This window comes from Misgurnus anguillicaudatus, unplaced genomic scaffold (assembly GCF_027580225.2).
Source record: "Misgurnus anguillicaudatus unplaced genomic scaffold, ASM2758022v2 HiC_scaffold_26, whole genome shotgun sequence".
NCBI classification, from domain to species: Eukaryota; Metazoa; Chordata; class Actinopteri; order Cypriniformes; family Cobitidae; genus Misgurnus; species Misgurnus anguillicaudatus.
In genome coordinates, this window is record NW_027395276.1 from 4,468,183 (window position 1) to 4,491,772 (window position 23,590).

At 36.6% G+C, this 23,590-nt stretch overlaps 1 protein-coding gene across 1 annotated transcript in view; it reads right to left on the reverse strand.

Moving 5' to 3' along the window:
- The window catches only part of LOC129443205 (receptor-type tyrosine-protein phosphatase S-like), a 106,538-nt gene that overhangs the window by 42,338 nt on the left and 40,610 nt on the right, over positions 1–23,590 (reverse strand). The window contains exons 6-8 of the mRNA XM_073864476.1: positions 18,968–19,156; positions 12,535–12,645; positions 539–808 (exon numbers count right to left, since the gene is read on the reverse strand). Coding sequence (XP_073720577.1) covers positions 539–808; positions 12,535–12,645; positions 18,968–19,156 — 570 coding nt within the window. The remainder of the gene's footprint in view (positions 1–538; positions 809–12,534; positions 12,646–18,967; positions 19,157–23,590) is intronic.

Below are 23,590 nucleotides of genomic sequence, written 5' to 3' on the forward strand. Positions count from 1 at the left end.
AATGGCAGTGCTGTGGTTGGATAGTTCAGATTAAGGGGCGGTATTATTATAATAAGATCCCCTTCTGACATTATAAGGAGAGCCAAATTTCAACGACCTATTTTTTCACATGCTTGTAGAGAATGGTTTACCAAAATTAAGTTACTGGGTTGATCTTTTTCACATTTTCTAGGTTGATAGAAGCACTCGGGACCCAATTATAGCACTTTAACATGAAAAAAGTCAGATTTTCATGCCATGGCCCCTTTAAGAGTTTAAAAGCAGAGAAAAAAATATTTATTTATTTATTAAAAACTATTAATTACTTATTTATATATATTGTTTGTTTGAAAGCAGAGGGTCTATTCTTTCATTTCATATATTTGTATGTTTATACATTTTTAGAAGAAAAATTTCCTGAAAGGCATTTTGTGAAACTTTTGTAAAAAAAAATCACAAAAAATGCTGGTGACAACTTAAAAAAAAAAGCGCAATAGGCATAAAATTGAATTGAATTAATGTCTGAAGACACACACAGAAATGAATAAATGTTACTCACATTTTACAATAACTTGTGCTACAGCTTCAATAATTCCCAGGCTGCTCATGGCCACGCAGGTGTAGTTGGCTGACTCGCGCACACCGTTGAGCTCCAGAACATTTCGTCCCACCGGCATCTCATCCTCCGGCGTCAGATCCTCAGAATTAAGCATCCACTTTACGTAAGGCATGGGCGAGCCGACAGCGACACAGGTGATATTTATACTTCCACCCGGCATTATCTCGTGACTCGTGGGAAGGATGGTGAAGCGAGGGGGAACGCGTCGAACTGCGGCACACAGAGAAAAAAGAAAAAGAACAACGGGGTAACAATGACAGAAAATGAACATTCGGATAAAATAATAATAATGTATAGTAAAATAACTTGAGAAGTCAAAGCTAAAAGTTTTCTCAACATCCACAAATACGTGCACAAATATCTCTTTCAAGTTTCAAGCTGCGAGGCCAGAAACCCAATTCAGAAGAGGAACATAAAACATAAGACAGGTTTTAGCTATGGTACCGTTTTCCCTTTTTTAGCTCACAGGTCTCATTTTGAGCTCGGCTGGGATGATTTTTTTTAATTAAAACCCTCTCTGTTTGAAAGAGCTTTATTTCAGCCGATCGCGCCTGTGCCGATCTGAGCTCACTCCATTTACCGCAAGCCTCAGCGAGCAATGAGAAACTTCAATGAGATTTCTGTGCCTCAGGGATCCTGTCGACCCGCCACAGTTCTGATCAATAGTTGCGGATATGGATTCTATAGACCCGTGCGGGAAAGCAGGTCGTCTTCCTCCCCACCGGATCAAAGAGGAAGAGGAAGGTTGAGATTGAGAGAGGCTGACCGCAGCGCCACATGGCCGCACGAGTCGCTTGCATGCCTGATCAAACACCAGCGCCACCAGACCATAAACAACGGATGAAAGCTTCAGGACTAACCTTTCACTGAAACAAATCACTACTGCATATGTTCAGCATCCATAAACCTTACAGCCATGAAACAGTGCTAACGTTGCAGTTAAAGATGCTCGGCTATTCAATTCTACATGTTTAATGTAGTTCAGTGCAGATTTCTGATAGCGTCTGATGGTAACTGTGACCTTCAGCTTCCAACATCAACATAGGGGTTATGACCGAGCACTGATCTGATCTAATGTAGCGTCCTGTTCAGTTTATAGATGCTGGGTGTGTATATTTAAGTCTAAAACCTTATTACTTCTGCAGCAGAAAATAAAGACAAAAAAACCTGACTGTGAAATAAAAAAGGCAAAAACAAAAAGAAACACTAGAAGTTACATTAATCCACTCCATTAACCCTGCAAAACCAGATGAAACGTGGAGGAGAAAGAGTGAGAATGAGTGAGAGATGGGCTGCATGATTAATAAAAAAAAGATCACGATCTCGATTCAAACATCCACACAATCTCATTTCTAAATTATAACGATTCGTCTGTCTATTAAACCTTTGACAGACATCAAACAGGAACATTGACATGTGTAGGCGCTGTCGCGGAGTCATAGAGACTTAATGTAAAGATTTTTTAAACAGTGAGTTGTAATGACATTTGTTCATTGGTTCACTTGTTTAAACAACATGTTTAAAGCGTGGATGAAGCTCGTGTTCATTGTGCTTTGCTTTCACAATGTGCACGCGGTGTGTTCATACCAGCGTGTGTCACGACTGTCTGTATACTGCAAATACAAGAAGTTCACTTTACTTTATTTGTAAACTGTGTTAAAATTAAAGGAACAGTATGTAACAAATTTGTATCAATTAATCATAAAATGGCCCTGATATGTCACTAGACATTAAGAAATCATTTTCATTTCAAATACTTATATTACTGACAACAGTGGTCTGGCCAAGATATTCTCATTTAAAATGTGAAGTTGCAGCCCTCAACTGATGTATAAGAAGAGTTCAGTTGCAAAACGAGATACATTTTTTTATCTTTTTATGCATCTTTGTTGAAGCATGTTTATTATTATGTTATGGTGCTACTTAGCTGTATTTTTTAAGTTATGAAGGTTTAAATCAAAACAAACCAACTGCAGTTGAATTGATAATAATTGGAATGCACAACCAAAAAAACCAAGATTTCTGAACACTTAAAAAAACTGATTTATCTCGTTTTGCAACGAAACTCTTCATATGTTGTCATGTTGTGTATTGGCCACCAGTTGTGTGATTGCAGTACCAGTTTTAGCCACAATACTACATACTGTTCTTTTAACAACTAAGGAAGCCTCTTTATGTTTATTTTACTATAGCTTTGTTTAAAGAAAAATGAAGGGTAAATAAAAACTACTCTTGAGATAGATTATACCTACTCAAGTGGGTGCTGAAATTTCAAACAGATCTTTTCAACCACACAGTATCATTATTATTTCTTCTGGATTATATACAGTATTCAAAATACTTAAATGATCACAGAAGTACTGGGATAATAGTTTACATATAAACACTACAATTAAGGACAAACACCTTCTATCACCCAGTAATAAAACATATATTTATAAGTCTTGTGTCTTGAATTGAATATATTAGTCTATAAGTCTTGAATCTTTCAAATTTATTAAAAATAATTCAAACCAATTAAACATTTTTAAAGAGATTGTTGCAATTAATTTTTGTCAGAACCTCTATTAAATTATGTTATTTTGTTTAGTTGGCATTCAGAATCGTGATCTTAATTTGAAATAAAAAACACTCATGCAGCCCTTGTGAGAGATACTTAAGAAAACAATGAGAGAGAGAGAGAGCACAAGAGAGAGAGAGAGAGATTGCTATGAACTACAGCTGCCTAAAATCTAAAGATTTATGAAATCATCAGATTATTAGCAGATCTCTTTGGGAGTAAAAACAGAGTTAAAAAGCTCTGAATGGTTAAGTTATCAGATGGAGAGAAAGACAGAAAAAAAGGCATGGAAAAAGAGAAAGGGGGAAAAGAGAAAAAAAGGAGAGAGAGAGAGAGAGAATAAGAGAAGGGATTGGGAGAGAGAGAAATTGGTGGAGAGAAAGGATGAAAAAGAGAGATAGAGATGAAAGAGAGAGATAGGTGAAGAGAGTGAAAGAAAAAGAGGGGAATAGACAGACAAGAACAGAGAGAGAGAGAGACACAGAGAGAGAGAGAGAGAGAGAGAGAGAGAGAGAGAGAGAGAGAGAGACGCTGTGCCCAAAACCACCTACATCCATACTATAGCACAGTGGTTTTCAAACTGGGGGAACGCGAGATGGTGCCAGGGGGGCCCCAGTTTTATGACATTTTATGAAATACATTGATTTATCATGAATTCTGTGTAATTAAACCTAAAAAATAAGGCTACTAACCAAAAACACTACTTTTTTGTATAATTTAATGTTTTTTTTTTATTAAAATGTCTAGTTTTAGAACGTTTTTTTGTCACAAATTTTCTTTGGGGGGCCGCAAAGGAATGCACCGTACACAATGGGGGCTACACGCTGAAAAAGTTTGGGAACCACTGCTATAGCAGTACACGAGGCGAGTAGTATTGTGAGAGAATTCATATGGCATTTATATACTGTCCTTGTTTTATTATCATTTGGTTTTCTTTCTACGTGTTTTAACAGTAATGCATGTATTTAAGTTTAAGTATTGATGTGTCTTCTGTCACCTGAATAGAACCGTTTTGCTGTAAAGTTTCCGTTTATCAAAAGAACACTGAGTGCATTGCCCTCTTAAACTAAGTGCAGTGAAAGTGTATCGCTAAGTTTCTGAGAAAAGTGCAGTTGCATTAAAGATAAATAACTTGCTCTGTAACAAAAACCAAATCTCATTGCTGATTGGTGGAAACGTATAGGTTAAAAACCACAAAAAACAGCTCAAATTAGCTAATGTGACAGATGCAGCATCAGTAGCTGATGCTATGGAAAATATTGAGTCTATAGATATTAAAGGTGTTAAAAAAACAGGAAATGTGTGCGTTGCAAGCTTGCAATGGAACTATAAAAAGAAAGTTGCTGTCTGATAAAATTCTTTAATAAAACTATTTATTTTCATATCGCTCTACTATATCCATTATTCCATCTGAAAAACCCACGACAGTATGCCCTAATTCGTAGTACCCAAAAAACAATAGACGAAAAGTACCCAGATACGTACCCAACATACCCAAGATTTTGAAGTGTACATGGAAACTTTACTGTCCCGTGAGCCTCCAGGAGAGGAGTCACCCAACAAAAAAAGAAGAGGCGTTGTCAAAATCAAAAATGTGTTATTAAGATGTGTCACATTATGTATCAACATGGCTTATTTAGTACGTCCGAATTTCATTCACACTACCCATATTCGTACTACATATAAAGTACTGTTTAAACGGTTGATGAGTAGGTACTTCGTATAATTCAGTATGTACCATCACAGTAGCGATTTCAGACGCAGAGAGGGACAGAAAGAGAGATGGGTGGAGAGAGAGTGAAAGATGGGGTGATGTTGCCTGGGCATTGCTATGCGGTACGTTAACATAACAATACTGTTAATATGATATCATGTAAGGACAGTTCATCCTCACTTGTGATGCTCAGTTTTTTCACCCATTTATCGTGATCCAGGTTAAAATCATTATGCTAGAAACATAATAGCACATCTATCTAAAGTTGAATCAGTACAAGAAACCTAACCAGTGATTCTTGTTGGCTAGTTGTTATTGACATGAAACCGATGATCTCAAGCAACCAAAAACAATATATAAGTGCAATATGATGACTGTAGCAAAGACAAGAAAATAACCTCCTGCCCCTCCTGAAGTACACAACACTAACTACAGCTGCTGATATATGATGTCATATAGAAATAAACTCAATCATTGTATAGTGTAAACTCACAAGGGTCAAATTTGATAAGTAGCACATTCAAAATATTACTAACAATCTCTAAAGGTGAGTTTACAGTTCAGCTGCAGGTGAGCATTGACCAAAGGTAACCCAGAATTGGACAAACAAATCTACTGAAACTATATGGCTCAATCTTAATCTCAAAGTTAGTAGGAGGTTAGTGCAAGTTAGCACATACATGCATGCGTGCAGGCTTTAATGCTGTCATAGAGAAACATGCTCAATTAAACATCATGCAACACTTAAACATTCAACAAACAATCGAACCCTCCAAACCCAACACCAGAAAAAAACAAATAAATAATGATTTCAAACAAAAGTCATCAATTACATCATTAATAAAAATCTGCCCAGGAATTGCAGGTTTATTTATTATGATAGCACGGCCACTGAGGTGTTCTTGTTAACTAAATAAAATAAAAATAAAATTATGATTTTTGGTTCAATGCGGTACGTGTCGAACGTCACGTAACCAAACCGGAAAACTGCGTTGATTGCTTCCGGTTGCCAGCATTTGCTATAGCTTGTTATTCGTAGTATTATTATTTGTCTTGTGTTTTTTTTTATTCTAATATCTGAATGTATGTGCCTTTGTCACAAGCTATAAAGTATAAAAAGTTAATACATTTTCTTTTACTTATGTTTAAGATGTTTGCACGCATACTGGAAATTGGTCTTTCTCGTCCTGAAGGCTTCATGTATGAAAACAGCACCATGTTAGCGTAGCACATACAGAACCGGCAGTGATCAACTATGTTTAATAGAAATACGGACGTTGTGCATATACTTCTATTATCTCTTTATCCAAATGTATATGTCCTAATAGCCAATGTGTCAAACTTGAAAGTTAATCAAATCAATAATATAAGTGATATATTGCATAATATGCATACTATACTTATAATAGTGACATAACTGCATACATATATTGTATCTTTTGCATGATTCTCATGAGTCTACCTGATGGCTAATGCTGCGTACACACCAAACGTTAAGCATCACATCCTCGCTCTAAATTTCATGACACTTCATGTCATGCAAACTTTTCACTCAAGTTAAACATTTTAACTTGCATAAGTGCATGTTTCACGACAATCATGCCACCCAATTCGTGTTTTTTTGCATCGGCCTACATGATGTTGCGTCATTTCGCGTCTTTACATTGACTTGGTGTGTACGCCCCATTAGACTGTTTTTATACAGATATTAAGACAGTTTTTTTATCAAAAATCTGTGAAAGTTGCCCACGGACCCAATCTCACACTTTGTGTTGGATGCTTTGTGCAGTATAACTGTTATTGCATCTAAAAGAGGAGAGGAGCATTGTGCATTGAGTATTTTATTAGGTTTTTGTTCATTTCTTTCAAACTAATGTTGTCTAATTTAAGTTAAATGCAATATTTATTTCAGTTTTAGTTTATCTCGTATTTTTTTTCAGTTAATAATTTTAGTGCCTCAACTTATTATTTCAGTTTTTGCTAGAGCAACAAATTAACATTTACTTCCAAGTTTTCAGCTAATATTTAAGACTATATTATTTTTTTCCAATTAACAGATATGTTTTTAATAGTTTTAGTCAATTATAATAATGATACACACGCCACATGAGGTCGAACACAACGCATCTGGAGTCCGGGCAGCAGGGTGCACGCTCATGGTCCCAAACAGGTTAACTGACAGCATGGTGACATGAGTGATTAAAATCCCGACCATGCATTTTGTTTTTGTCGCAGGCCTAAATCCTTCACTGTGCTGCAGCTGCGACATACGTAGAGACGCAGGAAAAACATGCTAAAAACATGATTATCATTTATAATAAAAAACTGCTGGTTGCTTGATATGATCCACAACTAGTCCGACTGCTGTAAAACTGGTTCAAATGAGAACATCTAAAGTTAAAGAGTTTCTATTGTTCAAAAATCACTTTGCGGTTCCTAAAAGCCTTCCCTTCCAGCAAGAGGGGAACATTAGACTGGATGGTAACATAACGTTTGATCTATACAACAATTGGGACTTTTAAATTGGATTTGCCATTGTTAGTCTGGCCCATTACAATAAATTATCTTAAACATAATCTTTCCTTCATCTGAAGGGTAAAGCAGAGACGACGCGTATTGACTTACAGTCCTAGCGCACACACAAGATGCTGGATAAAACGCTCTCCATTACAAAAGCACTTACAGAGAAGTAAAGGGTCACTATTTACGGTCTTTCCAACGATCAGGAGACACATCATACAACCTTTGAGACACATTTCTTTTGCATGTAGTTACTGAAACAAAATGTTCATGTACGTTTACTGACGTGAGCAACCGTTCAACGTTTTGCCGTATGAGTCAACGATCTGGAACAAATCTTGATGCTTTTGTTTTCTCGCACTGCAGACGAGGTTATTTTCACGCAGGGATGGCGTCTCCCACGGGGGGAACCGTCACATGTCACTCAAGGTCTGATTTTCCAGGAGCGAATGCTTTGAGCGTTCATCAAATTGACAGAATGAAATCAGGACACTCGCTGATGACAAACACATTTCTTCCTCCAAAACCACAACACTCCATTAACAGACGACACTTCATGCAGTTTAAAAGCAAGCAACAAGCTGAAATAACGAAGACAGACAAAACACAGAGACGCAAAGCAAAAAACTCTCTCTGGATGAGTCACAACTACAGCCTGAAAATCAGACATCATTAGATCCGCTCGGTCTGCGACTGCTGTTTTCAGCCATTAAAACTGTTGAATTAATACAAAAGTAATACTATTGCTGGTGTGCCAATCAATTCACATTATATTTCATCATATTTTAAATATTAAATCATTATATCTTGTTTTGGCCAAACATCAGCACTGACAGTTTACTAAAGCTGTACATACTGTAGCAAGTACTGATGAACTTATAATCAGATAGTACTGGACAAACGTCATTAAAATTCATGAGCCGAGTGTCTCTGCCGATCGTAGCGCTTTAACAATAACAGTCTATTATAGTCATAAACTTTATGAGAGAATATAACTGCTGTAAAGACACTTTAAATAAAAGAGATCCAAAGCAGACACTAGGGCTTCTTAACGATTAATCGCAACTAATCGATTGCAGAATAAAAGTTTTTGTTTGACAAAATTATATACACATGTAAATATATACATGGATGTGTGTGTTTGTGTGTTTATTTATATATACATTATTATTTTACACACACATATATGATGTAAACATATGATTAGTTGCGATTAATCGTTACGCAGCCATAGCGGACAATCAATGCCACACTGATAGTATATGAGTATGTGATATATTCGCATAAAAATGTATTTTGTGGTCAATATCCACACAGTATACACAGCAGTCAAAAACATATTTAAACAATGCATTCACATGTAAAAATATCAAAGCAAGTGTGCACATAAATTAACTTGGCACTTTTATCACAACTAAACTTTATGTCTGCGCATTTTTCGCTTTATCTGACTTTTTTGCTAAACATTTTGCTTGAAAAATGTGCTTGTGATATCTCTCGTTTTAATAAACAACAATTGCTTTGATATATTGTGCTATCTAAAAGAAAATAATACAGACGAGTATGTTACAAGCATCACAAATCATATTTGAGTGCCAACGACAAAAATGCAAGCATCAACAAAACAAACACAAACATAGTGCAGACACAAGCGCAAACATATACAAAACAACAACAACACAAACACACGAGCACAAGCACACATCGGTCGGTACAAAACACAGGAGGACGCCAGCAGCCAATCACAACGCTGCGCTGTTCAGGCATGCAATATTTCTCATGCAAAAGGCCGCAATTTCCAATTGCTGGGTTTCCATGGCAACGCGTGCAGAGATAGAGAGAGGATCTTCCGAGCGGAAGGTTTGCAAACAAGATCCCACAATGCAACACGAGCGACTGACATTACCCTCGAATGCTCACGTCCGTCTTGGACTTTTGTTTACTACGATCGTTTTTACACTGCGTTACTGACATTTCTCTGGGTTTCAATGCCAAACAAAAGAACAGAAGAGAGAAAACAACAAAAACACACCAACCTTCTCGCAGCTCTGAGGGTGAAAGGTTTGAGGGGGATTTGAGAGCAGAGAGGGAAACCAGGAAAACACACACAAAGAGTAAAAAGGCCACGGCAACCATCTTCATGTGCCACAATCTCACCTCATTCATTAGCTTGTTTTTATATAATTCAATCGAATGTTCAGGCCCAACTGTTTAGCATGTCAAATTGATGTTTTTGTGGCATAAACATACAGTTTTAAATACAGTACTTTGGCTTGGCCTTGCTCTACTCTGTAGATTTGTTAAAGAAAGAAATAGAAAGTATGATAAAGCAAACACACATATGACAGCACAGATCGTAAGTGTTGCATATTTTACACTCTTCACATTAAAGTCAGTCATTTAAGTGAATTTAGTTTGGATTAGTAATTAAAAACAAACAAACAAACAAGCAATCAACCAGAAAAAAACAAGCACATAAACGTTTGCAATATTAGTAGAGCGTCATGCAGCTCTTACTGAGTGTTTGAAGTTAAACACCGTGAAACATTAATATCTCTGTAGTATATTTTATTGCACGCTTGAATAATTGTGATTGACAGGTCATGCTGAGGTGGGCTGACTTCATTTTTCTTCTCATTACACATAGGACTTAATTCACACACTTCTATTGTGTTTCTTTCCAGACCTTTGCATTATAAACACTTAAGCCAACAGAAGATAACACTAATTGATTTTACATGCCCGTAAACCCAAACTTCATTTATAATTCTCCCTCAAATATAAATTCTCTTGTTATTTACTCATCCTCATGCTGTCTCAAGTGTACATGACTTTCTTTCATCAGCTAAACACAGTCCGATTTAAATTAAATAATATCCAGGCTTTTCTTAGTTTTGTAATGCCACTAAATGGGGTTTAACGTTTTAAAGCTCAAATAAAGCATAATTGCAAAGCCAATAAGCACCACGAAATTAATTTATATCAATGCAAGTGTGTTCGACTGGAGCTGCTTAAGTACCTGGCATATAACAGCAAGAATAAAATACACTGCAAAATTTCCCGCTCAATCAAAATTAACCAGAATTAGTGCATTGTAAAAAATGATGTGTTCATTTTTTACACATTGGGTGTGCCGTGCCTTTAACGCGTTATTTCATATTAAAATAAATGAAAGGGACAACACAAGTTGTGTTAAAAACAGTGATGGGAGTAACGCGTTACAAATAATTATGTTACTGTAATTCCACTACTTTTAGTGGTAACGTGGATGTAATGAAGTATTTTTTTAAATCAAGTAACGCAGTTACAATTACTGAAATTTAAATGAGTTGGTTACTCGCGTTACTCTATTTTGTGAAAAATGAACATTTGCAGACAAGACATTTCTGATCTAATGTCGCAGGACCGTGGTGGGAGGCACAATAAATAACACAGAAGGTGTGTTAGTTTAGGGACAACACATTCAATGTTTTAAATTTAAAAAAATACTTCGTTACATGCTTGTTACCGCTAAAAGTAGTGGAATTACAGTAACGAAATTACTTTTTAACGCGTTACTCCCATCACTGTTTTTAACACAACTTGTGTTGTCACTTTTATTTATTTTAACATGAAATAACGCGTTAAATGGCATGCCACACACAATTTTCAATTTTTTAACATAATACTTTTTTTACAGTGTGCTGTCAAACGATTAATCATAATTAATCACATTAAAAAAAAAGTTTATGTTTGCATAATATCTGTGTGAACTTACTATGTATATATAAACACAAACACACATTAGAGAAAAAATGTTTTTATATATAAAAATTCTTAAATTATATATACTATAAGATCAGAGTTGGGAGTAACGCATTAAAAAACTAATGCAATTACAGTAATATATAACTTTTTTGCTGGAATGCAGTAATATAACGCATAACTAATAACATTGTGGTAAGATTATACCCATTTCAATCTCAGTAACATGCATTACAACAATGCATTTTAACCTAAAATTAGGTGTTATTTTTATAAATTGACCAATATCGCGACCAGCAGTAACCAAGACCAACACTGCGACTTGGACTTGGACTTGGTGCACTTAAAATATAAACTATAGGAGCGTATCTTTAGAAAGCCTCTTCTGCTATCAACACAGGCATTTCTTCATTTTCGCTTGTGACTGTAAGCACAAAATTGGGCCAAGTTGAGGAGTGATTTAACTCTGCTAGTGTGAATACTGCCTACTAGCGGTCTGCATGAGTCAATGTCGATGCGGACGAAATATGAAAACTGACACGTAAAAAAACTATAATGAGCCCTTAACATTGAAGAAAGAAAGTCATATATATCAGAGATGACATGAGGGTGAGTAAATTATCTTAATTTTGACGTGAACTCTTCTTCAAAATGTTTTGATTAGCTGTTAACGGTGAATTGCATGAACTCTACAAAAAAAAACTTATTTTATTAGAGTTATATGTAGTGAGATATTTCAGGAGAAAAACTATGGACATGTTCAGAATAGCTACTAACACATGTATGTAAACTGTGTGTGCACATTTCCCACCTACTACAGTACATTTGACAAAATGTGCAGTATACACTGTACTCTATTCCACAATGCAATGCAATTACATTTACAGTTTGATCTAATTCAAGCATCTAATTTCTGCATGATTTAAGCTTTTTACATATTTTTTCTTATTATTTGAATAGACAAATAAATGTGATGCTGGTCAGATGTGAAAAGATGAGGACATGTGATGCCAATATGGCAAACTGTTAATTATTTCATTGCTTTCCTCATTTATTTGCATTAAAGTGTCTATTAAATGCGTAAAAGTAAATGTAAACCACCACTTTAACATTTACCAAGGCAATGCCAGTATACAGTGTACACTACACAGTCTTCAATAAGTAAAGAGCTAGTATTATATTCTGAACACAGCCAACCTCCATAAAAGCTTAATTATTTAATCCTAAGAAAAAGTTTTTGTACTTTTTTGTAAAAACATCACTTTAGTGTTTATGTCACAGATATACAATACACTGTACTGTACTGTTTGGTGATTATATAAAGGGCTGCTGGGTAAATTGACTGCTCACATGTGAGTGCGAGTACATTACCTACGGAGTACCTACTGTGTTCCATACCTCTCACGTATAAGTTAGCAGGGGACGAATATCGCACGCCCTGAGAGTTTGATGCCACACATTCGTATTTCCCCTGATCGGTTTCCTCACTGCGCTCGATCTGCAGAGCACCTAGAGAGAGAGAGAGAGAGAGAGAGAGAGAGAGAGAGAGAGAGAGAGAGAGAGAGAGAGAGAGAGAGAGAGAGAGAGACCAAGACATAGAGAGAGATAAAAGGTTAGGATAGAAGTAAAGCAAAGAGCAAAAAAATAAGAAAACGAGGAAGAGGAGCAGATGATAGAGGTACAGTAGGAAAGAGAGACGAGGAAAAAGCCTTTTTTTTAACTCTGAGCTGTCAAATCTCATGAATATTATCAAACATTCTTTTCATTCCCCGCCCATCTGATAAATATTGCTCTTAAAATGTTTAGCAGGAATACAAGAGAAACACATCGCTCTGATTCTGAGCAACATGATGATCATGATGAAGGTGGTTTTGTTTGCAGCATTATCTCTACTGGTGCATCAGATACTGACTCGGCACTCTGTGTGGAGGTGTGTGTGTGTGTGTGTGTGTTTTGTCATGTAAATATGAGCTGTGATCAAGCTGACAGTATCCGAGCTGGAAATAACTACTGACCTCTACAGAAATGAGGAAAGAAATTTGATTCAATGTTTTCATTTTAAAGGTGCCAAAGAATGCATTGTAATAATCTGTTAAATTGTTCTCTGATATGTACATAGAAGGTTTGTGGCTTCATTAAGTGCAAAAATGATCCAGAAACAGTTTTTCATGTCCATTTACAACCCTAGGATTTGCCTTTAGAATGAAATGGTCTATTATTATCTTATTTGAAAGAGTCATGAATAATAATGTTGAGCTCTGCTCTGATTGGCTGTTTCTCAGAGCAGCTCCTTCAGTAGCTCTGTGTGTGTGTAAACAGATCTTATGTTTGAGTCTGTATCAGATAAAAATAAAGATTTTGATTTTGAATGGTTTGGAGATTGTTAATGGACGTTTCTGAGTGGTGAGTTTGTGTTTTTTTCAGTATAGACCTGCAAAACATAACTGTAACATCAATAGTAGAAATTCAGCCTAAACGCTAGCATATAGCATTAACTAGCATATAGCGCTAACTCAACAGTCTTAACATTATACTTAATTGAATGTATAATTATATAAATAAATATACATTTAAATATGTGTTTTAACTCTTTCCCAGCCACTGACGAATTATCTCGTCAATCCGCAATACCGCTATTATTCACCAGGTGGCTACTTATAAAAATCGAAAGTATTGAGCTTTTTGCTCAAAATTTGGTGTTTTTGAAGAAACCTACCCATATTTGAGAGGTAATAAAAAGAGAACTGATGAAGGTAGGATGAAACGTTTTGTTTGTTTGTTTGAAAGCAGAAGGTCTGTTATTTCATTTAATATATGTTATGTTTATACATTTAAAGAAGAACATTTTATGGGAGATATTCAACTTTGGTAAAAATCATGAAAAATGCTGCCGGAAAAAGACTTAATAACATATATATGGCATTATATTTACAAATAATTAAACCAAATAGTTTGTTTGTGACATTTGAACGTCTTGTCTTAAAACCGAAAGTAAACAAGTTTTCCTTGCGGAAGGTCTGCATTCATTAAAAATGAGCAAAAAAAATATTTCAAATCAATGTTTAATGCTCCTTACCTTACTTATAAGGTAAATAGCCATGTAATAAGCAGCATAATGTACAAGCAGCAGGTTATCGTGAAATAAGCCTTTTCAGTGTGATACCTGGGGCTTATTTCTTCATTAATAACATTATACGCGCACATATTTTATTGCATTGTTTCTTAGATTGTCTCTTACTCGCATTGCATTTAATTCAGACAAGCACTTTACTCTCACTACAAAGAAATAAATGTAGTCAGGGCAGAAAACATTGTCTCAAAGGATTTGATGTTTTGTTTTCATTTACTGAATCTGCGCCTTTTATATTAACAAAGTGTTACTGCGTGAGAAGATGTGTTTCATATTTCAGCAACACTTTCTCCAAAAGCGCAATGTAAAGTTTAGGTCATGTTTTTGGTCTTCTGAACCCGGGACTGGAGGAGGAATGAGCTTTCTTTATCCTAGATGTCTGCCGTGAGATTTTCATTGCAGGAAAACCCTTCTGTATTAATCTGATGATGTGTCATTTATTTTACTAAGACTTTGGATTTTAAACATGACTTGCAGTTGAAATTACAGTTGCATCAGTCATTGTTACAGATCAATGTCTCATAGGGATAGAGCGATATATTGCAAGTATTTACAAAAATGAATGAGGGTTTCATGTTGGAACCCGACAGCCCATGTAACCTCGCAGTATCCTGTGTCAAATTTACCTCATATTACATCTGTGTGTTTATTCTGTAACGGTTTTATAATCAGGACAGAATCAAGCATTAATCTCTCTCTTATGTAAGGTTTGAAATCTCTATAGCGCAGGCGAAAAGAAGAGAAAAGCATGTAGACATTAGAGAGTCACCACACAGCATCATGGGAACAAAAGTTTTGGGTCGTGCTTTTGTATCAAGATATAACCAATATTTAAAATCATCTTTTCATTGTCATGAATGTATCTGTGTGATTGTGTGGAGATGTGAGTGAGTGTGCACAGTCATCTGTTTTAATTGGTGCTGTCAAAAGATTAATCGCGATTAATCGCGATTAATCGCATACAAAATAAAAGTTTATGTTTGCAAAATATATTTACATATACATATTATGCAAAAATACATATTATGCAAAAACAATCTTTTATTTTGTATGCGATTAATCGAGTTAATCGCGATTAACAGCCCTAGTTTTAATTATAAACTGGCACAAACCAGCTGTACTTTGTTTAGAAAGAGGTTTTCATTATGAGTCAACAAGCACAGAGCTCTATGATGGATCGGGTCAGGTTATCTGCATCACCCCTTATTAGGGAACAGGTGTAGGACATGAGCTCATGTGCAGGGATTAGGAGGGAGGGAAATGACACAAGTTAAACAGCATCGTACGTCATCAGGTCTGGAGTGGGACTTCGACTGTTCTAAAAAAATCAGATACTCACCAAAGACTCCTTAGAATTCACATCAAAACATACAATGAGAAAAAGACAGTGACAGATTGAGTCAAATGTTTGTACCTGTATGTATCCCTGTATATGTCATACTATACATTAATCATAGCGATTTGATTCTTGTATATATACATAAATACATACGTGTGTGTACAGCGTCAGACGGTCATTACTGCTCTGTTACCCTGTGACTGACTGACTGTAACTTTTACTGTAGATGACTTGATTGTGTCACAGTCAGGAGATCATACAGTCATGTGAAACTACAGTGTGATACAGCAAAATAACTTTGTGTATACTTTATATAAGTGGCATGTGACATCCTCATGCCTTCTAAAGTGTCATTTATAGTTGTGCATTGGTTCTATGCCGTAGGTTGTGCATAACCTGATGCGGACCTCACCAAAAATGTAACAACTTGTCCGTTTTATGTGGACCACAAGCGCTGTGATTGGTCGGCTAGAACCCCTCCCATCAGGTAAAAAAAATCTGTGTCCATTTCTTCAATTCATCATTTCCACTTGCGACGGTAAGAATAAAGAAGATGGGTCAAGTTGAAGAGTGATATAAATCAAACTGAAACAAAAGTCACTGTCTATTTACCTCCATTACTGCTGTTCTTCTTCAATCATACACAACAAGCTGCTGCTTCTTTGGCTGTTGCACTGCTACTGTGGTTACACGCGTGGATGCTGCATACTAATGGTCTGCATGTGTAATTGCACTTTGACGTGGATAACGACGCAGAAGTAAATATAAAAACCGACACATAGCCTATGGTGTCGATGCTACACCGTAGGACCTACGCAAAACTATAATGAGCCCTTTAGTCTATTTTAGTTTAAGGGTTCATTATATTTCCTCATAGGACCTATTGTGTAGCCTCGACGCCATAGGTTACGCGGCGGTTTTCATTCATACGTCTGCGCCATTGTTCGCAATTGCACATGCAGACCACTAGTAGGCAATGTTTACACCGGGCATGTAATGAGTCCAAAAATGTGGACTTTTTTATTGTTGCAGGCAAAAAAGTTGGTCTTGCGGCACGTTTTCTTAAAAAATGCGATGGAATATGCAGGATATTCATGAAATTTTAATGCGATGAAATTGCGGGAACTTGCAAAAACTGCGTGAACTTGCAAAAACTGTTTGCAGCTTTTGCAGATTTTCATTGATGTTCACGTCGCATAATTATGTCACTTCCTAACATTCCCATGACAACAGGGGACAGGGCTGCGCATGTGTGAAGTAAATGCAAAATTGTTCAACTTTCTGCTAAGATATATATGACGTTATGATACGAAAATGCGGGGATTATGAAATCATGCAAGCCCCGCATATTCTGTGAACAGAAATCTGCAATTTATGTGGCGAAAGTGCAGCATATTTAAAAAATGCATCCCCCGCATAAATATGCAGACTTTGGCTGATTATGCATTGAATCATGCGATCGCATAATCGTGTTTTTCTGAAGGAACTGTGTAATGGTGTATTCACAGTAGGGCTGAACGATGTGAGGAAAAGTTGCGATGTGCAATGACATTGTTTAATGTTGCGATGACGATGTAAGTTGCGATAAATATTTTATATTTTTTCATGTTTTAGGGGCCATTCACATGTCGCGCCTAAAAACACGTGGAAAACACTAGACACGTAGGTTATTGTCACATGACCTGCACGCTGCTCTTGTGTCATTCTGAAAAGTTAAAATGTTTTTGAAATACCTGGAAAAAAACGTGCGCGTCGCACCGCGTGCGAGTCGCGACCGCGGCGCTTCCAGAGCGCACATACATTTGAAATAATGAACTTGAACGCGCAATAGACGCAATATGTGAATCACCGCTTCCACAGTACCTGTGTTTGCGGCGTCATCTCTCCTAAATCCAAAATAATTTCATGATATAGCTGAAGTGCTGTTCATTTTCAACACAAGGTCTTCGTCTGACAACACACTTTCCTCACTCTTCTCTCCTTCCTCTGCCATCGTTTTTGCTAACAGGCACAGCGTCGCATCTGACACCTCACAAATCAATCTAAGCGTAGCTGACTGCGTAGCTGACTTGGGGGTTCCCCTGATTGGCCTAATAGCATGAACGCGCAAACCATCGCTGCGTCCGAAACCGCCTACTTCCATACTATATAGTAGGCAAAGTAGTGCTTTTTGCATACTATATAGTATGGTAGTAGGCCATTTCGGACTCAGCACATGTCTTCAGGACTAAACGTGATGGGTCAAACGTTTATTACATGCGCTTACTGGTTTCCCTTCATTCATCGCGTCAAGGCTGTCTGTTGCGATGTGTTCATCGCGTGAGTTCATATCGCGATGACGATGAAAATTCGATGTATCGTTCAGCCCTAATTCACAGTATCAAGGCAAAGCCAAAGAAGCAGCAGCTTGTCATTTATGTTGTTAAAGCATCAGCAGTATTGGAGTTAAATAGACAGCGACTATAGTTGCAGCTTGAGTTAAATATCACTCCTCAATTTGGCCTATCTTTGTTTTTACTGGGGATGTTCATTCCAGTTAATTTTCCCAAACGACAACCGCAGCTTGTTAACCGAACATTAACCGTTAACTGATAAGATTTTAATATTAAATTGTCATTGAGTAAAAATACAGTTGACGGTTGTCTGTGACCCAGTAAAAACAATACAAAATTTTATTTAATTTGAACATCTGTAGGGACGTGTCGATTAACTGATAATATTAATCGGTCATAAATTCTTACCTTCGGTTAACGGTTAACTGGTCAATATAAACATCCGTAGTTTTTATTGTCATAGGCGGAATTGTGTTTTTTTTACCTGATGGCAGGGGTTCTAACGGACCAATCACAAAGCTTAAGGAACTGACGTGTTGTCACATTTTGGAGAGGTGCGCGTCAGGCTACGCAGAGCTATGCACAGCCTATGGCATAGATCCAACGCAGAACTATAAATCTCGCTTTAGTGTTCAGACTAAATGAATGAAATGCTTTTATCATACACTGTGAACAAGTATATTAAAAGACAATGTCTTGACAATGAAGATGTGAACGGTAAGCAAACAGACACACGATGAGTCTTTAGTGAAAAAACTGTATGTTTCATTTCAACTCGCTGAGCTCTTGACGGGTTTGAATCTCTAAATAAGTGGCCATTTTATAAATGACTACCTATCCAACCACTAGATCAATGAGCAGCAAGCATAGTAGAGAGGAGACCTTTGTCCAGAGTAATCTGCAGTAAGAGTATAATCACATCCTCAACAGTGAGTTTATTACATTCATATGAGAGGCTGAACTTCAAGTAGTCATAATGACAGTGACATCACGTCCTCAAGCTCCTACCAACATAGATCTGTAACGTACCTGAACGCAGTTGCTTGATTCGCCCTTGGCTGAGAGCAGGTTCAACAGGGAGGAAGTCTTTGAACCAGGAGATCTCTGGATCGGGAATACCGCTGGCAGCACACAGCATGGTCGCGGTCCGAGTTCTCTCCACCACCTTCAGCTGGGGTCCCATGTCAATGCTGGGGAAACCAAATGGCAGCAGGTCCTCTGAAGAAGAAAAATACTTCAGAGGTTAACAACCGCCTACTTCCCTACTATATAGCAGGTTAAAAGCAGTGGGCGAGGCAAGTAGCATGTCTGAATTTATAGTATCCAAAAAGCAGTAGGTGGAAAGTACACAGATGATCTACTACTTCTAGCAAGATTTTGGACTGTGCATTCGATGGATATTTTAATATGCCGTGAGTCACCCAACAAAGAAGAAGAAGGAAAGGCATCATCATATTCAAAGACGTCTGAAAGCTATAATGTGGCTCTATTTAAATGCAAATACGTATAGGGAACAGCTGTTCCTTGTGATTACATTGTGCTTGTTTAACAGCATCTAAGTTAGCGGCTCACTTGTTCTTGTGATAACGTGTGTCATGTGATGTATCAACATGCAGGATCTAGTATGTCTGAATTTCATTTACAAAACTCATAGTCATACTATATAGAATGTACTTTTTTAACGGTCGATAAGTACACAACTTTTTTTTCAAATCAACAAATATCTTTGTTACTTTAACTTTAAAAATGAATGCTGCATTTTTTTTACAGTGTACATACTTTATCTAAATCAGTAAGTACGCTGTTTCGGATGCAGGGAACGTCACAGATTTCAAGTATGTAAGCTTCTGGCCAATAATGCGAGGCTATCTGGAGCACTACAGATCTCCTGAAACTAGGGTTGGGAATCGTTTCAAATTTTTTGATTCTGATTTCAAATTGGATTCCGCTTATCGGATCCGATTCCTAACGATTCTTGGTTTCAATTCCAGGTGAAAAGCAACAACAGTCAAATCTTTATAGATCAAACATATTTATTTTGTGCTATTACAGCTGAACACAATAAAGTAGCCTACATAAAAACTTATTTAGGAGCTACAAAACAAACAAACACGCCTAGGCTAGCTCAAAATGATTTTTTAATAATTTTCCCTCGTAACATAACACCTACCTAAATGATGGCGACTCAACAACAGAAAATGCATGCAGCCCTTTCACTATAAATGTTGTGATCAATCTGTAACACTCCTCCTTTTTTCCTGCCTTCCTTTCAAAAATGAGAAAATGCAGCCACACTTTAGAGCGCCTTCCACCACAGTCCATTTTGCAAACCATATCTGCCTAGAAAATCACAACTTTTAATTTTCCATCGGTCTTAGTACACAATGTAACTATAGAAGAGTCAAGTTTTAAATAAAAAAAATAATTAAACTCTTTGGATATTTTAGGCTTAATGGATTGTGCTAAGCTATGCTAAAAGTGGTACAGCCAGAGCCGGAGATCAGCTGAATGGATTCCAAAATGGTATAAAATCAAATGTTTAACTCTAGGGGAGCTGGAAAATGAGCATATATTTTTTTTTAAGTGGAGTGTACCTTTAAGTAAAAACAGATTTAAACGTATTTTCCGGACTATAAGTCACACTTTTTTCCATAGTTTGACTGGTTTATAGGCCATCAATTAGGACTAAAGCAGGGTTTCTCTCTCAATACTAAGAGATTTCAGGTGATCTCCTGGCTTTCTATGCCATTTTGCACCTTGTTTTCTTCATGTGTTCACTACTTATTCCCTGTCATTTCACTTTATTTATTATGACTCAACTTGTATACTTAAATGTTCTGATTCACTAATGTTCACTTAGAAATCCCCTTACTGATAAAAATGCTGATGTGTCAAATACTTATTTTCTTATACTTATATATGGTTCCTCTTTTTCCTTTTTAGGACACATTTTTGATCAACAAAAGTTAAACTGGAAAATATAACTTAGCATACTGTATAAACCTGATGTAGATAAGGCATCGAGAGATGAACTAAAGCGAGCTAAGCTGTTAAACTCCGCCATCCTCGCTAAATAAGAGTAACATATTTCTTGTGTGTGTGTGTGTGTGTGTGTGTGTGTGTGTGTGTGTGTGTGTGTGTGTGTGTGTGTGTGTGTGTGTGTGTGTGTGTGTGTGCAGCTATTCGTGCGCGTATGCACAGTAGCAGTGTAGACACAAGCTGCGTGATAGATACTTGCTGCGTGCGCGCTCTGCTGGTTGGGGAATAATGAACATGCATCAAAGACGAATTTCTTGCACATTAGGAACGCTTGATGACATAAAATGTGCAAGGTAATATTAATGTAACATTCTTTTTTTACTGAGTACCAACAGCAAAACTGATAATGGTTTCTGGTATTACCCACATACCCATACCTACTTAAACATACCATATACCTAAACGTCCAATTAAACTAAAACAGTTTCATTTTTCAAAAGCGAAAGATTTATTGATGAACATGATACATGTATTTAAGGAAATTGTGAATTCAATATAATGTGAAGGGAAAAGTCTCAGGCAGTTGATTAAAAACTATTTCTGTATCTGTTCACATTAGCAGCCCACTTATGAAGGATGGAGTTCAGATGAAACGACATTGACACAGCAGCTCGCTCGCCCACCCACTTCCTCTGCACTAATCTCTCTCTCTCTAAGCGCAATGGTCTGAGGTAAATGAGAGCTGCAAACACATTGATTTCACACCCGGTAATTATGTACCTACATCATCACCAAACCCTCAATTACTCGCTACATACACTTTCAACTTGCTGATTATCTGTTAGTTTTTATTAGCAGTAATCAGGAGTTTGTGGTAAACAGTGGCACAAAGGTTATCATTACCTGTTTAAAGCTGCCGTGTGTGAGTGTTTCTGTGATTTGACGCCATACAAAACTGAATAAATAACATGTATAATCAACATCACTACTGACATGTCGGCCATCTTAAGTGGACTTTCACTAAGCTGGAAGCAATGCATTCTGGTCTATTCAGTCTCTAAAGTCTTTGGGTGTGTCTTAATAAGATCCCTAGGTTGTGAATCAGTGTGTCGTGTACATGAGTGCAGGTAAGACACTGACTCACTACACATTGGGACACCTTTTCTTCTGCAAGTTTACAGAGGTTACATTCTTAAACACAGTGTATTCTTCATTAATAATTAATGACTGCTTTAATGTTTCATGATAGTTGTTCGTAAGTCTCTGTTTGTCCTAAGACATTAAACTGTCCACTGTTCTTCAAGAAAATCCTCTTCTGAGAAGTGGATAAATGATGTTTCAGATGAGGCTCAAGAAAGCAACACATTATATTAAAAGCCAAGAGGATGTTAAACCTTTGAACAGGATGATCTGTCAAAACTGTTTTTATTGTGTCTTTCATAAAATATGTGACCCGTGCTGGCAAAATGAGTGGGAATGCGCTCTGTCTAATTTTGAGCTACAGGCAAAAGAAAGTCAGGGTTTTCCGCAGCACTTTTCAGTTCAGGCGGCCCGCCTAGGCATGGAAACTCTACCGTCTTAACTAGGTTGTTCAAAAAAAAGGTTTCACGTGCCTGTTGATTAGATATAATTGTTGAGCACTCTGCTCACGTTATTTATGTGCATTATTTACATGCTACAGTAGTTACACTCCTTTAAGATGATCTAATTAATAGTGGGACATTTTTGCGCTATCTATCATCGTTCGCCAGACATTCTACAACATCTGCTTTAGTTTGGGTTTGCTCTATATGCTCTAAATAGTCATTAAACATCTAAAATGATCTTTTTTGTAAGTTTTCTGAGAGGTGTATCGTACAATGATTAAATGATTAATCTAATACAAATGATGCGTCTTCATCCTCGCGTCTGACATTTTGGTTTTGGTTTTAATACATGCAGGAATTTGAAAATAAAGTGCAGGACTTGATTGATGTTAAAATGTTATTAAGAGAGATAAGACTCGAAAATGATCTTCCTCTCGCTGACTGACAGATCTGAAGCATGCACACAGATGTGAAAGTGCTCAATCCCGATATACACACATCTACACATAAAAATATTTGTTTTGACAAGAATTCACGCAGATATAATTTGTTATGTCTTAAGTGAATGTTTGGTTAACTGTTGTGATGTGTAAGATTATATTAGATCATTACATTACAGTAGATCTTAAAAAACTGTCTGTTTCAATGTCAACCAGACAATAAAAGAAAAAAAGTTGCACATTTATAGATATTGTTTTTGATTTTGTGCGCCTCTAAATCTATTAGTTTTACAGTGATTTTAAGGGATGATTTTGTTTTTGAACCTTTAAAATGTTTCTCATAATTGACTTTGCTAACTCTGTCAGCTTCAAACAGGTGTAGCTCTGTCATTTTTTTCTCAGATTCCAACAAATCATATATCGTTTTGAAGTTTTTAAATGTAAATATAAATAACTTATTTTTGAAAATTTGCTCATTCCAACTCAATATCCCAGCAAAAGTCACATATGTGACCCACTGCATTTGGGATCCTATGAACATTGTATTCAGTGGAGGCTGACAAATGTCAGCTTGTTCATGAATTACAGAACTATAAAAAGTATTATTTATATATAGCAAAATGTCACTAAGAGATTTATAGGTGTCA